This window comes from Hylobates moloch, unplaced genomic scaffold (assembly GCF_009828535.3).
Source record: "Hylobates moloch isolate HMO894 unplaced genomic scaffold, HMol_V3 SCAFFOLD_6, whole genome shotgun sequence".
NCBI classification, from domain to species: domain Eukaryota; kingdom Metazoa; phylum Chordata; class Mammalia; order Primates; family Hylobatidae; genus Hylobates; species Hylobates moloch.
In genome coordinates, this window is record NW_026652281.1 from 8,968,642 (window position 1) to 8,981,206 (window position 12,565).

The 12,565-nt window shown below is 49.1% G+C and overlaps 1 protein-coding gene across 1 annotated transcript in view; it reads left to right on the forward strand.

Annotated features, from left to right (window-relative positions):
• Positions 1-12,565, forward strand: part of LOC116470316 (polycystin-1-like protein 2) — a 52,203-nt gene that overhangs the window by 24,528 nt on the left and 15,110 nt on the right. The window contains exons 8-11 of the mRNA XM_058440450.1: positions 2,485-2,562; positions 6,122-6,171; positions 7,833-7,950; positions 10,803-11,010. Of these exons, the coding sequence (XP_058296433.1) occupies positions 2,485-2,562; positions 6,122-6,171; positions 7,833-7,950; positions 10,803-11,010 (454 nt within the window). The remainder of the gene's footprint in view (positions 1-2,484; positions 2,563-6,121; positions 6,172-7,832; positions 7,951-10,802; positions 11,011-12,565) is intronic.

A 12,565-nucleotide genomic window follows, 5' to 3' on the forward strand; every position in this document is an offset into this window, starting at 1 on the left:
GGTCATTTTTCTGGTCTTCTGTGTGTGCAGGCTATGGGGTTAACTCTCCTGAGTAAGACTTAAGGTGGGAGTATTTTCATTTCCGCAAGGTCTGCAATCAGTGGGCATGGCATGGCACCTTGAGCAAGATTTGTGGTGCAATGTCTGGATGATCTGACTGGGGTCCGTGCCTGCCGTGGGCCACCCTCCCCAAGCAGCTTGTAGTAGACTCCTCGATGAGGCAGGGCAGGTATCCAAGTCCCATCTCTGCTCTATCTCAGAAGTATTTGCAATGATGCTGACGGGAGGACAGACTGGCAGGCACCAGCCAGGGGAGGTGGCCATAGCACCCATTTGCATGTAATCTGTAAGGAACAGAGAGTTCTTGAGGGCCGTGATGAGATCAGCAGGCAGAAATGTGATGAGAATGGCAGAGTCTCCAGCCCATCCAGGACCTGCCCATAGCTCCCCCTGGATCTCAGAAGTGCGTTAGAAAACGGGTGATACTGTGCAGGTGTGGGGTTACCACGCCATCTGCAAGCAACTCCACAAACCAGATAGCAGAAGGGATGATAGGTTTGAGAAGAAAACCACGGGGGCTTTGCCAGATACCAAGGGTCCAGCTTAGAAGAGGGAAAGTCTAGAGGCTGCTGTAGCTGGAAAAGCACACCACGCGTGGGTTATAAGCCACATGCAGATTTTGCCTTGTCACCTATAAAAATTACTCCTCCCATGAAAGTCGCTGCTATAAAGATCACTCCACAGGGGAAGTTGATCCCTCTCTGATAAAATCTCCGCATGCCTTGTGACTTTTGCTCACTGTTAGATGATTAACAGACTTCTCCTACTCCTACGGCCACAGATGTGGATGACTCCGGGGTGGAAGGATGGAAAGGGAACGGGACAGGGGAGGGACATTTGCATTTGGTGGTGCTGGCCCAGTCCTAGCTGGCCTGGTTCTTGAGGCCTAGCAGATGTTTGAAGCTACCTCTTTCTTGTAGGAGCTTCTCTGGGGTCTTGGGGCCCCCAGCTGGGCCTTATAGGCCTTTGTTCCTGGGGTGGTGGGGGATGCCTCCCCTTTAGCTGGACACAAGCACTGGCTACTTCTCCCTGGCCACCTCCCCGCTCTGTTGGACTCTCCTCATTCTCCCTCCCCTTGTCAGCATCCGTCTCCCAAGGCACACATCTGGTCCACAGAACATTCTGATCCATGTCTTGGCCGACTCCCACCCAAATGCAGTTATTTCCCAGGTGCAGAAATGCAGCCCCTTCCTCCTGTCCCCTTCCCACCCGCACGTCTTCCCATCACAGACTGTTCCTTCAAGGGCATGAGTATGAAACCTGTCCATGCGGACCCCAAACAGATACATACCAGGCTTTCCAAGGAAGGCTCCTCTCTGAAGCGCTTCTCTCTGGGCTTGAGAAGACAGAGGTAGCCCCTACCCACAGCCCCTTCCCCATGAGGGAGAAGGGATGGGACACACATGTATCTAAATAAATCTTAGAAATCCTTCTCCAAGCTTGGCCAACACGGTGAAACCCTGTCTCTACTAAAAACACAAAAATTAGCCAGGCCTGGTGACATGAGCCTGTAATCTCAGGTACTCGGGAGGCTGAGGCAGGAGAATTGCTTGAGCCTGGGAAGTGGAGGTTGTGGTGAGCTGAGATCGTGCCACTGCACTCTAGTCTTGATGACAGAGTAAGACCCTGTCTCAAAAGTAAAATAAAAATAAAATAAAATGGCCGGGCGGGGTGGCTCACGCCTGTAACCCCAGCACTTTGGGTGGCCGAGGCAGGTGGATCACGAGGTCAGGAGATCGAGACCATCCTGGCTAACACGGTGAAACCCTGTCTCCACTAAAAATACAAAAAATTCTCCGGGCGTGGTGGCGGGCGCCTGTAGTCCCAGCTACTCCGGAGGCTGAGGCAGGAGAATGCCGTGAACCCGGGAGGCGGAGCTTGCAGTGAGCCGAGATTGTGCCACTGCACTCCAGCCTGGGCGACAGAGCGAGACTCGGTCTCAAAAATAAATACATAAATAAAATAAAATAAAATATCCTTTTCCACTGTCTCCACCCTTCTCACAATCCTGCTATGTCTCTGCCTCTTGCGAGTCCCCAGTCTTATCTATTGAGAAGCTACTTCTCCTTTGGAATTTAGCTCCAGCCCCAGCTCCATCCTGTGAACCATTTCTTTCTCTCCTGAGGTTGAAGCAGCCCCACCCAATGCCCACAGTGCGCCATGCCGATTCCTCCCGTGGTTTGGCGTTCACTGTCCTGTGTGTCTGCTACATGATAAGGCAGGCCCTTGAGGACAAGAACCAAGCTCCTTCATTTCTGTGTCCCCAGAGCCTTGCACCATGCCTGACATAAAGCAGGGATTCATTAAATGCTCAGAGGTGAAAGATTTCGTTGGAGGCATCAGTGGGCTAGAGATGCAAGCTGTGAGAGTTTTCTTGGTCAAATTCATGACAATGGCTGTGACTCTGGGTCCTTTGTATTGCAGGCACTTTTCTGGTGACCATATTGGTGAGGAATGCCTTCTCCAACCTGAGTTTGGAAATTGGGAACATCACTATCACAGGCAAGGTGTTTCTGCAAGGGGGCGTAAAACCTTTTACCAGGAGTCCAGGGCATTGCACCTGCTTGGGCTCTAGTGAGGGGCCTTTCCAAACATGGCTCTGAATATGTGTCTCGTTCTACAGATGGTTAGAATCCTCCAGTTTTTCTAAGGAGGCAATGATGTTTACAGTAAAACATTTCACCACTGGTGCAGAATTCTAAAACAAGAGTTTGCATTCATGATGATGCTTTAAGCTGCAAGTAACAGAAAGTCCAAACTGAGTAGCTTCAGATTCAGGGCTTTCTTGTCTCACATAAGAAGTTAGGAGGTAAGCACTTCCGGGGCTGGTTCGGTGGCTCAGTGATGCCAGCGAGAAACCAGGCTCAGTCTATCTTTCTCCTCTGCCATCGTTAGAGCTTTGGGGCTACCTTAGGCTTGCTGCTCAGGGAATCAAAGTGACTGCTGCAGTTCCAGATATTACATGTCAACTCAGCGTTATCCAGCAGCGGGAGCAGGGGTTTCCTCCTGTGCACCTCTTTTTATTAGGGGAAAAATCTTTCCCACTCACTCCAAGCAATCATCACCTCAGATATCATGAACAAAGTAGGGTCATGTCCCGAGCTATAAAGTGCACCGGAAAAGCAGATACCCAACATTTTCAGGTTCTGTGGGAGAAGGTGGATTCTGGCTGCCAGGAGGAAGGCTGGGGTAATGGCTGTTGGGAAACTAGCTGACAGTAGGCATCACAGAGGTAGGGTTCACTTGAATCTGTTTGCTAGGACAATTCAAGTAGCAACGGACAGAAAAGAAGCTCAAACTGGCTTGGGTCAAAAGGAATTTTATCAGCTCAGAGAATGAAAAGCCGGCTGGGCACCGTGGCTGATGCCTACCATCCCAGCACTTTGGGAGGCCAAGGTGGTGGATCACTTGAGGTCAGAAGTTCGAGACCAGCCTGGCCAACATGGTAAAGGCCTGTGTCTACTAAAAATATGAAAATTAGCTGGGCGTGGTGGCACACACCTGTAGTCCCAGCTACTGGGGAGGCTGAGGCAAGGAGAATCACTTGAACCTGGGAGGCAGAGGTTGCAGTGAGCCAAGATCATGCCACTGCATTCCAGCCTGGGTGACAAAGTGAGACGGTGTCTCCCGCCCACCCCCACTCCTGCCCCCCCCAAAAAAGAAAAAAGAAAATGAAAATGAAAATGAAAAGCCCAGGGAATAGACCTGTGCTTAAACACAGGTGGATGTGTCGCTCAGACAATGTCTTCAGAAACCTGCCTCTCTCCTCTTCTGGTTCTGCGTTGGCTTCTTTTGGATTCTCTCTTCCTAGCAGTAGCAAGATGGCCCCAGGCTTTGATCCTTAACCCCAGAGGAGAAAGAGCACCTCCTGAGGGATATTTCTAGTAGAAGTCCTGAGGCTGCCTCTTGCTGGCTGAAGCTCAGTTCATGGTTTCTCCTGGACCAGCTGCTGAGACCAGGGGAAGTGGCAGTCAGTTTGGCAGGTCAGGGTCTCACGCCCACGCTGGAGTACAATGTAGGGTCAGCTTCACCCAAACCAAGGCCTGAGAGTTGGGGAGGGATGGTTCTTAGGGAAAATATCACCCATAGATGATGCTACCAAGGGAGGGGGGCATAGATGCCTGTAAATTCAACAGCCACATATGGGATTTGAGACCCAGAAAGTTTAATTGACTTTGCACAAGTCACACGGCTGATTCATGTAGGATCAAAGGCAGCAAATATTTCTCCTAATTTTTTCATTCAGGGTGATTGGACCGCCTTCCTTCTTAAGGTTAAGAAAGTCCCCTTTCTCTGGCATCTTAGCCTTGATTTGTATAGTTTTACACGCCTTTGGAATTATAGTTGTGTGAATGAGAATTCACTGGGAGGGAATTTTTTAAAGATCAGTGGTACTCAGACCTTAATATATCTATGGCCTTAGTGAATCACATGAAATAACTCTAAGTTTTTATCTTCATCACTACACTTTAATTAGACATTAATCATTAATATTTCAATATTTTCAGTAGGCCAGACACAGTGGCTCATGCCTGTAATCCCAGCACTTTGGGAGGTCGAGGCAGGTGGATCACTGGAGGTCAGAGTTTCGAGATCAGCCTGGCCAACATGATGAAACCCTGTCTCTACTAAACATACAAAAATCAGCTGGGTGTGGTGGTGCACGCCCATAATCCCAGCCACTCGGCAGGCTGAGGCATGAGAATTGCTTGAACCCAGGAGGTGCAGGTTGCAGTGAACTAAGATCACGCCACTGCACTACAGGCTGGGCAACAGAGCTAGACTCCATCTCAAAAATATATATATTTTCAGAGACATCAATTGATTGTATCTTTTTCCGTTGTTTAAACTTGACACAATAGCGTTCTTTCTTTTTTTTTTGAGACAGGGTCTTGCTCTGACGCCCAGGCTGGAGTGCAGTGGCGCCATCTTGGGTCACTGCAAGCTCCGCCTCCCAGGTTCAAGCAATTCTCCTGCCTCAGCCTCCTGAGTAGCTGGGACTACAGGCGCCCCCCACCAAGCCCAGCTAATTTTTTTGTATTTTTAGTAGAGATGGGGTTTCACTGTGTTAGCCAGTATGACATTCTTTCTAGATGTATAGTTTACAAAGCAATTCTATAAATAGCACCACATTCAGTCTTCCTGGAGCCCTGAGAAATAGGGATGGCCTCTAGGCATTTTTACAAATGAGGAAACCAAGACTCAGAGAGGATAACTCACCTGCCCAGTTCACATAGCCAATGGGAGGCCAGTAAGTGCATCTGACAACAGCGTAGTGTGTGGTGCCAACTCCATCCACTTGCCAGAGGTGAGCGTGCTCATATCTCTTCACTCTATATTCAGTAGCATCAGGCTTATAGATTGGTGGGAATATTTATACCATAGAAATTGACAAACACTACAAATCAGGGCTCCTCACTCCCGCCTCCTTTACTGGTAGTTAAACATTAGCAGTGCAGGCTGGGTGCAGTGGCTCATGCCTGTAATCCCTACACTTTGGGAGGTTGAGATGGGCGGATCACCTGAGGTCAGGAGTTTAAGACCAGCCTGGCCAACATGGTGAAACGCTATCTCTACTAAAAATACAAAAAATTATGTGGGTGTGGTGGTGGGTGCCTGTAATCCCAGCTACTCAGGAGGCTGAGGCAGGAGAAGCGCTTGAACCAGGAGACAGAGGCTGCATTGAGCCAAGATCGCCCCACTGCACTCCAGCCTGAGTGACAGAGCGAGACTCTGTCTCAAAGAACAAAAACAAAAACAAAACAAAACAAAACAAAACAAAAGCACACATTAGCAGTGCATAGCTGCATCTGTCCGACTCTAAATCTTGTGTTTTATCTGCACTGGCAGCTGCCTCTTTCTCAACTACCAAAGGGGTGTGTCTTTAGTCCAGTGATGGACATGATGGCTCACTTTTAATCCATTTCCCTATGACCTGAACGTTTGCTATGTTCCCTTAAACCATTTGCAAAGACAGACTGACTCTCTGACTCTATCTTTTGACAACCTTTTATAAGGTTTCCAACTAAAGCTTGATAACCCATTCCCACTGTGTTCACAGCCCCTTCCGGTCTCCAAGAACCATCTGGGATGAATACTGAAGGAAAAAATGTGAGTATTGTCTTTAAAAAACATTTAACCTCACAAGGAAAAGATGTCCAAGCACTCTGTTTTAGTTTTGAGTTTTGTTTTTTTTGTACCAGTAGCCAGAGCACTAGGAATCCCTGAGGCTTCTTCCATTTGAAAAGAGGCCCAAAATGACTGAATTCAAACAAAGCAAGTTGTCTAATCACAACGGAGTTATGTTGTAAATCGATAATGAGCTCTCTAGGATATGTAGATATCTGTTAGATAGCTTGGCAATTAAACAGCACATTTGTAAAAAATCAATAGGTCAAGAAAAAATCACAAGGGAAGTTAGAAAATATTTCTAACTACATGATAATGACAATACAACCTGTGCAAATTTGTGGAATGCAGCTAAAGCAGTGCTCAGAGAGAAATTTATCACTTTTAATGCTTATATTAGAGCGCAGGAAGAAAAGAAAACAGACCAAGCTCTTCAGTTTTTATAACAAGACTGAGTTCAACTCCTTGCTGTTGACATTGTTCATGCATGCATTTATTCTATAAGAAAGATTTATTGTGCATCTACAACGTTCAAGGCTTGGTTTTAGGGGCTGGGAATACAGTAGTGAATAAGCACATATGGTCCCCGCCTTCAGGAAGCTTACTGAGTGATACTAACGAACATTTCGGCCGGGTACAGTGGCTCATGCCTGTAATCCCAGCACTTTGGGAGGCTGAGGTGGGAGGATCACTTGAGCCCAGGAGTTTGAGCAACAAAGTGAGACCCTCATCTCAAAAAAAAAAAAAATTAAAAATTAGCCAGGCATTAAGGTACATGCCTGTGGTCCCAGGTACTTGGGAGGCTGAGGTGGGAGGATAGTTTGGGCCTGAGAGGTTGAGGCTGCAGTGAGCCATGGCTGTGCCATTGCACTCCAGCCTGGATAACAGAGTAAGACTCTGTCTCCAGAAGAAACTCCAACAAACAAATTCTCATAGAATTAGGAATTTTGATAAGTATCTAATAAGAACCAATAAGAGTGCAGTGATAGCAACGAACAGGGTGGTCTGGCCGATGTGGTCAGACATGGCCTCTCCAGAGGTGACATGTAAGTGGACACATGAAGATAAGCCAGCCAGCCATGCTGGAAAGCAGAACAAGAGCTTTCTGAGTGGGCAGATCTGAGAGGCAGGCGATGGCCTGAAGCCAGCGTAGCTGGAGCCTGTTGGAGGAGAGGGATGTAGGAGATTATGGACACATGGACAGAGGCCAGATCACGCGGAGCCTTAGGTGCCAAGGCAAGAAATTTGGATTTTATTCTCAGGCCAAGGGAGGCCACTGGGGGTTGAGTTCCACTGGAGCCCCGTGTTATTTCAGGTCAGGACTTCTGGGCTTGAGCAAGAAGCTCCACAGCCCGAGCTATTTAACAAGTCCCACCAGAACTGACTCTAGGAACACCCCGTGTGCCCCCAGCCCACCCTCAGAATAACGTGACTTACCCAGGGATCCTGAGAACCGAGTCCATGCCCCATGAGGGGAAGGAAGCCAGGGGGATTGGCCAGGGTCTGTCTCCACTCCGTGCCTTACACCGTGGCTGCTCTTGGTGCAGACTGCTCTGGGGTGAAAGGGGAATGCCAACAGCACCCCACAGTGAGCCGGAGCTAACTGTAGTTGGAGTCTCACCAGCTGGATGCTTTTTTTGCAGAAAGATAAAGGCGATATGGAGGTGTATATGCAACCTGGTCCATACGTGGATCCTTTCACGACAGTGACCCTGGACTGGCCGGACAATGACAAGGAGTTACGCTTCCAATGGTCATGTGGTAGGTGACAATAGAGTTCTTTTTTTTTTTTTTTTTTTTTGAGACGGAGTTTCGCTCTTGTTGCCCAGGCTGGTGTGCAATGGTGTGATCTTGGCTCACTGCAATCTCCATCTCTTGGGTTCAAGCCATTCTCCTGCCTCAGCCTCCCGAGTAGCTGGGATTACAGGTGCCTGCCACCACGCCCAGCTAATTTTTGTATTTTTAGTAGAGATGGGGTTTCACTGTGTTGGACAGGCTAGTCTCGAACTCCTGACCTCAAGCGATACACCCGCCTTGGCCTTCCAAAGTGCTGGGATTACAGGTGTGAGCCACCATGCCTGGCCAACGATAGAGTTCTTCAATTGTCCTGTTTCACTAAGAAGTGGTGAGCAGCGGTCAGATTTTGCTTTTCTTTTTCTTAATCTTCACACCAGCTTTCCCTATGGCCTGTATTTTGTGTAACTTCTATGTGCCAGAGCTTGCAATTTCCATGGAAATAGGAGGTGGTGCCGGGTGTGGTGGCTCACACCTGTAATCCCAGCACTTTGGGAGGCCAAGGCCGGTGGATCACTGGAGGTCAGGAGTTTGAGACCAGCCTGGTCAACTTGGCGAAACCCCGTCTCTACTAAAAATACAAAAATTAGCCAGGCTTGGTGGTGCACACCTGTAATTCCAGCTATTCGGGAGGCTGAGGCAGGAGAATTGTTTGAACCCGGGAGGTGGAGGTTGCAGTGAGCTGAGATCGTGCCACTGCACTCTGGCCTGGGCAACAGAGCAAGACCCCACCTCAAAAAAAAAAAAAAAAATAGAAGGTGGGAGAAAGCAGTGACGGACCAAGGGTGGCCCTGAATGCAGGCAGCAAGGGGATCTAGAGAATTTTAAAACAATAATGAAACCTGAAAAGCTGGTCCACACGCTGGCAATTCCAAACAAAAGTGATAAAGTGCTCCTCCCCTCTAGTGTGGACTCCTCCCCTTCCCCCAGCCCTTTGGTATATCCCTAGGGAGAGAATCTGGAAGGGGGAAGTGAGTCAGGCATTTTCCAACAAACCAAGATGGCAGCAGTAGCGCTCACATTGTAGAAATGGTATCCTCCTTTTTACAGGAATATAGCCTAGCTACATACACATTCTTTTAGCTTTTAGAAAAAAAATAAATGGGCCAGGCGCTGTAGCTTACACCTGTAATCCCAGCACTTTGGGAGGTTGAGGTGGGAGGATCACTTAAGGACAGGACTTCGAGACCAGCCTGGCCAATGTGGTGAAACCCCATCTCTACTAAAAATATAAAAATTAGCCAGGCATGGTGGTGGGTGCCTGTAATCCCAGCTACTCGAGAGGCTGAGACAGGAGAATCGCTTGAACCTTGGAGGTGGAGGTTGCAGTGAGCTGAGACTGTGCCACTACACTCCAGCCTGAGCGACAGAGTAAGCCTCCGTCTCAAAAAGAAAGAGAGAAAGGAAGAAATGTTATTCATACTGTTTTCTTTACCCTCTTTTCCTTGAACAATATAACCTGCACATTATCATGTCGTGGTATCGTCTCCGTCTTAATTTTTGTAATAGCTGCACAATAGACCATAATGTTGATGTGTGAGTTTTTTTTTTTTCTGTTTTTTTGAGACGGAGTCTTGCTCTGTCGCCCAGGCTGGAGTGCAGTGGCGCAATCTTGGCTCAAAAGTCATGCAACATTTTAAGGCTTTTGACGTTAATTGTTACATGGTCATGACATCCCTCTGAATATTCATTCTCCTTATCTGAATACAGAGCATGCAAGTTCAGAGTTTAGGCGATTGAGCTGATGAGACTGAACCCTGAACATATTTTGGAAATATGCTCAGGGAAGGTATCTTGGGAATATTCTCCCGGGGCTGTAGATCTAAGGAATCTTGGAATTCTTGGAATAGTCTCAGGAATCTTGGGAATATTCTCCTGGGGCTGTAGATCCTCCTGGCCTCTCTCCTGCTATATGCCTGTCACCATATTGGAGATGGTGGGAAGTGAGGTATTGATGAGTAAACATCCGTCAATGAAGTTGAAGGGCAGAGGATACAGAAACTTAGGAAGCTGCTAACATAAAGCAGGAGGTGACACAGCAGCCTCCCAGATGGCGGCACAGCCTCCCAGGCCGCTGTAGTAGCCCACAGGGACATGGAGCTGTCGACAGCCTCGTCCACATGGAATGGCAAATGTACTGGGTTAAGAAGCTGCCCTGGACCTTCTCCCAGGGTCATAGATCCTCCTGGCCCCTCTCCTGCTACACACCTGCCTGAGCACCAGTGCAACTCACTGGTGCAAAACAAGCCAACCACATCCTGCAGATGTGCTCAGAGTTTGGGTGAAGCATGTTTCTTTTTCCTAAAAGCATCCTTCCACAGCACCATTTCTGCAACCTGCATTAAAAGTGATATTTTGGCCGGGCGTGGTGGCTCAGGCCTGTAATCCCAGCATTTTGGAAGGCCGACGTGGGTGGGTCACCTGAGGTCGGACGTTCGAGACCAGCCTGGCCAACGTGTTGAAACCCCATGTCCACTAAAGATACAAAAATTAGCCAAGTGTAGTGGTGCATACCTGTAATCCTAGCTACTCTGGAGGCTGAGACAGGAGAATCATTTGAACCCAGGAGGCGGAGGTTGCAGTGAGCCAAGATAGCACCATTGCACTCCAGCTTCGGCAATAAGGGCGAAACTCCATCTCAAAACAAACAAACAAACAAACAAACAAACAAATAAATAAATAAATGTGACATTAAAAAAATTAAAATGTCTATTTAGAGCTGATGTTATTATTCATGACCCCTTTCAAAACCAGGAGGTAGCAGCGTGTGCCACGTTCCGGGCTCCTGATGGATAACAGTGTCTGTCCATTTCTCTCAGGGCATTGCTGGGCTCAGTGGAGCGGCTGTGTTGAGAGGCAGCTGCTTCGCACAGACCAGAGGGAGCTGGTGGTTCCAGCATCCTGCCTGCGGCCGCCTGACTCTGCTGTCACCCTGCGCCTGGCTGTTCTGAGAGGCCAAGAGCTGGAGAACAGGGCAGAGCAGAGCCTGTACGTGTCTGCACCCCGGGAACTCAGGCCTCGAGTCAGGTGGGGCACGTGGGCAGTTCCTCCAGGGTCCTGATTCATTTGTTCAGCCAACACTTACTGAGGACCCACTAAGGCTGGGGCTGCCTTGGGGCAGGGATGGCTGTGATGATCTCTGTTCTCATCGGGGTTAGCTGCCACCTGGTGATCAGCACTGCTGGGCGCGAATGAAAAAGGGAGACAGCGCACTTCTATGAAAACTGCCCTGACTGGGGGTCAGAGAGACTTCTCTCAGGAACTGCAGCTCAGCAGAGATGTTCAGGAGAAATTCACAGGGCAGGGAAGGGGCAGCTGGAGCAGGAACAGAGCGGGCAAAGGGAGGGAACAGAGAATCATCAGGGAGCGAAAGAGGCCGGTGTCCTGATGATGGAGAAGAGAAGGGTGGGAAGGAGCTGGTAGTGTAGGCAGGGCCTGGATCAAGTGGGTCCTTGCTGGTCATATCAAGATTTTAGCCTTTTTCCTAAGAGTGATACAGAGAGGCCGGGCGCGGTGGCTCACGCTTGTAATCCCAGCACTTTGGGAGGCTGAGGTGGGCGGATCACGAGGTCAGGAGATCGAGACCACGGTGAAACCCCGTCTCTACTAAAAATACAAAAAAAAATTAGCCGGGCGTGGTGGCGGGCACCTGTAGTCCCAGCTACTCGGAGAGGCTGAGGCAGGAGAATGGCGTGAACCCGGGAGGCGGAGCTGGCAGTGAGCCGTGATTGCGCCACTCCACTCCGGCGTGGGCGAAAGAGCGAGCGCCCGCCTCAAAAAAAAAAAAAAAAAAAAAAAGAGTGATACAGAGAAACCACCCAATAGTTCTTTATTTTTATTTTTATTTTTTTTGAAATGGAGTCTCGCTCTGTCACCCAGGCTGGAGTACAGTGGCACCATTGCACCTCACTGCAGCCTCTGCCTCCCGGGTTCAAGCGTTTCTCATGCCTCAGACTCCTGAGTATCTGAGATTACCGGCAGGCGTGCCACCATGCCCAGCTTTTTTGTATTTTTTGTAAAGGCGGGGTTTCACCGTGTTGGATAGGCTGGTCTCAAACTCCTGACCTCAGGTGATCCAACTGCCTCGGCCTCCCAAATTGCTGGGATTACAGGGATGAGCCACCAAGCCCAGCCAAGCATCCAAGAGTTCTAAGCATGTTATTTCAATTTGCTCTGTTGGCTCAGTGGAGAATGACTTGGAAGAGGGCAGGAGAAGACTCAGGGAGATTGCCCAGGCTCTTGCAGGAGTCAAGGTAGGAGGTCAAGGTTGCTTGGCCTATCAGCCAGTCCCTGCAGGAAGCAGATGGCTCAGCCAAACCAGGAATGAATGGAAGAGAGCTGATGAAGGGACCGTTTACAGGTGAGGGCAAGTATAAGGCAATGGACCAGGGGTGACAAGGCAGGACTACAACCAAGGGAAGCCATTATCACCCCCAGGAATGCAGAGGTAAGATAATGGGATGGCACTACTAGAACTCCTGGGAGCTGTCGCTGTGGGAGAGGGACCTCCTAATGGGAGCTGTGGCCTTGGTTGGAGAAGCACAGCCTCTCCCACCTGCAGCCCATCGGGGAAAAGAGCAGG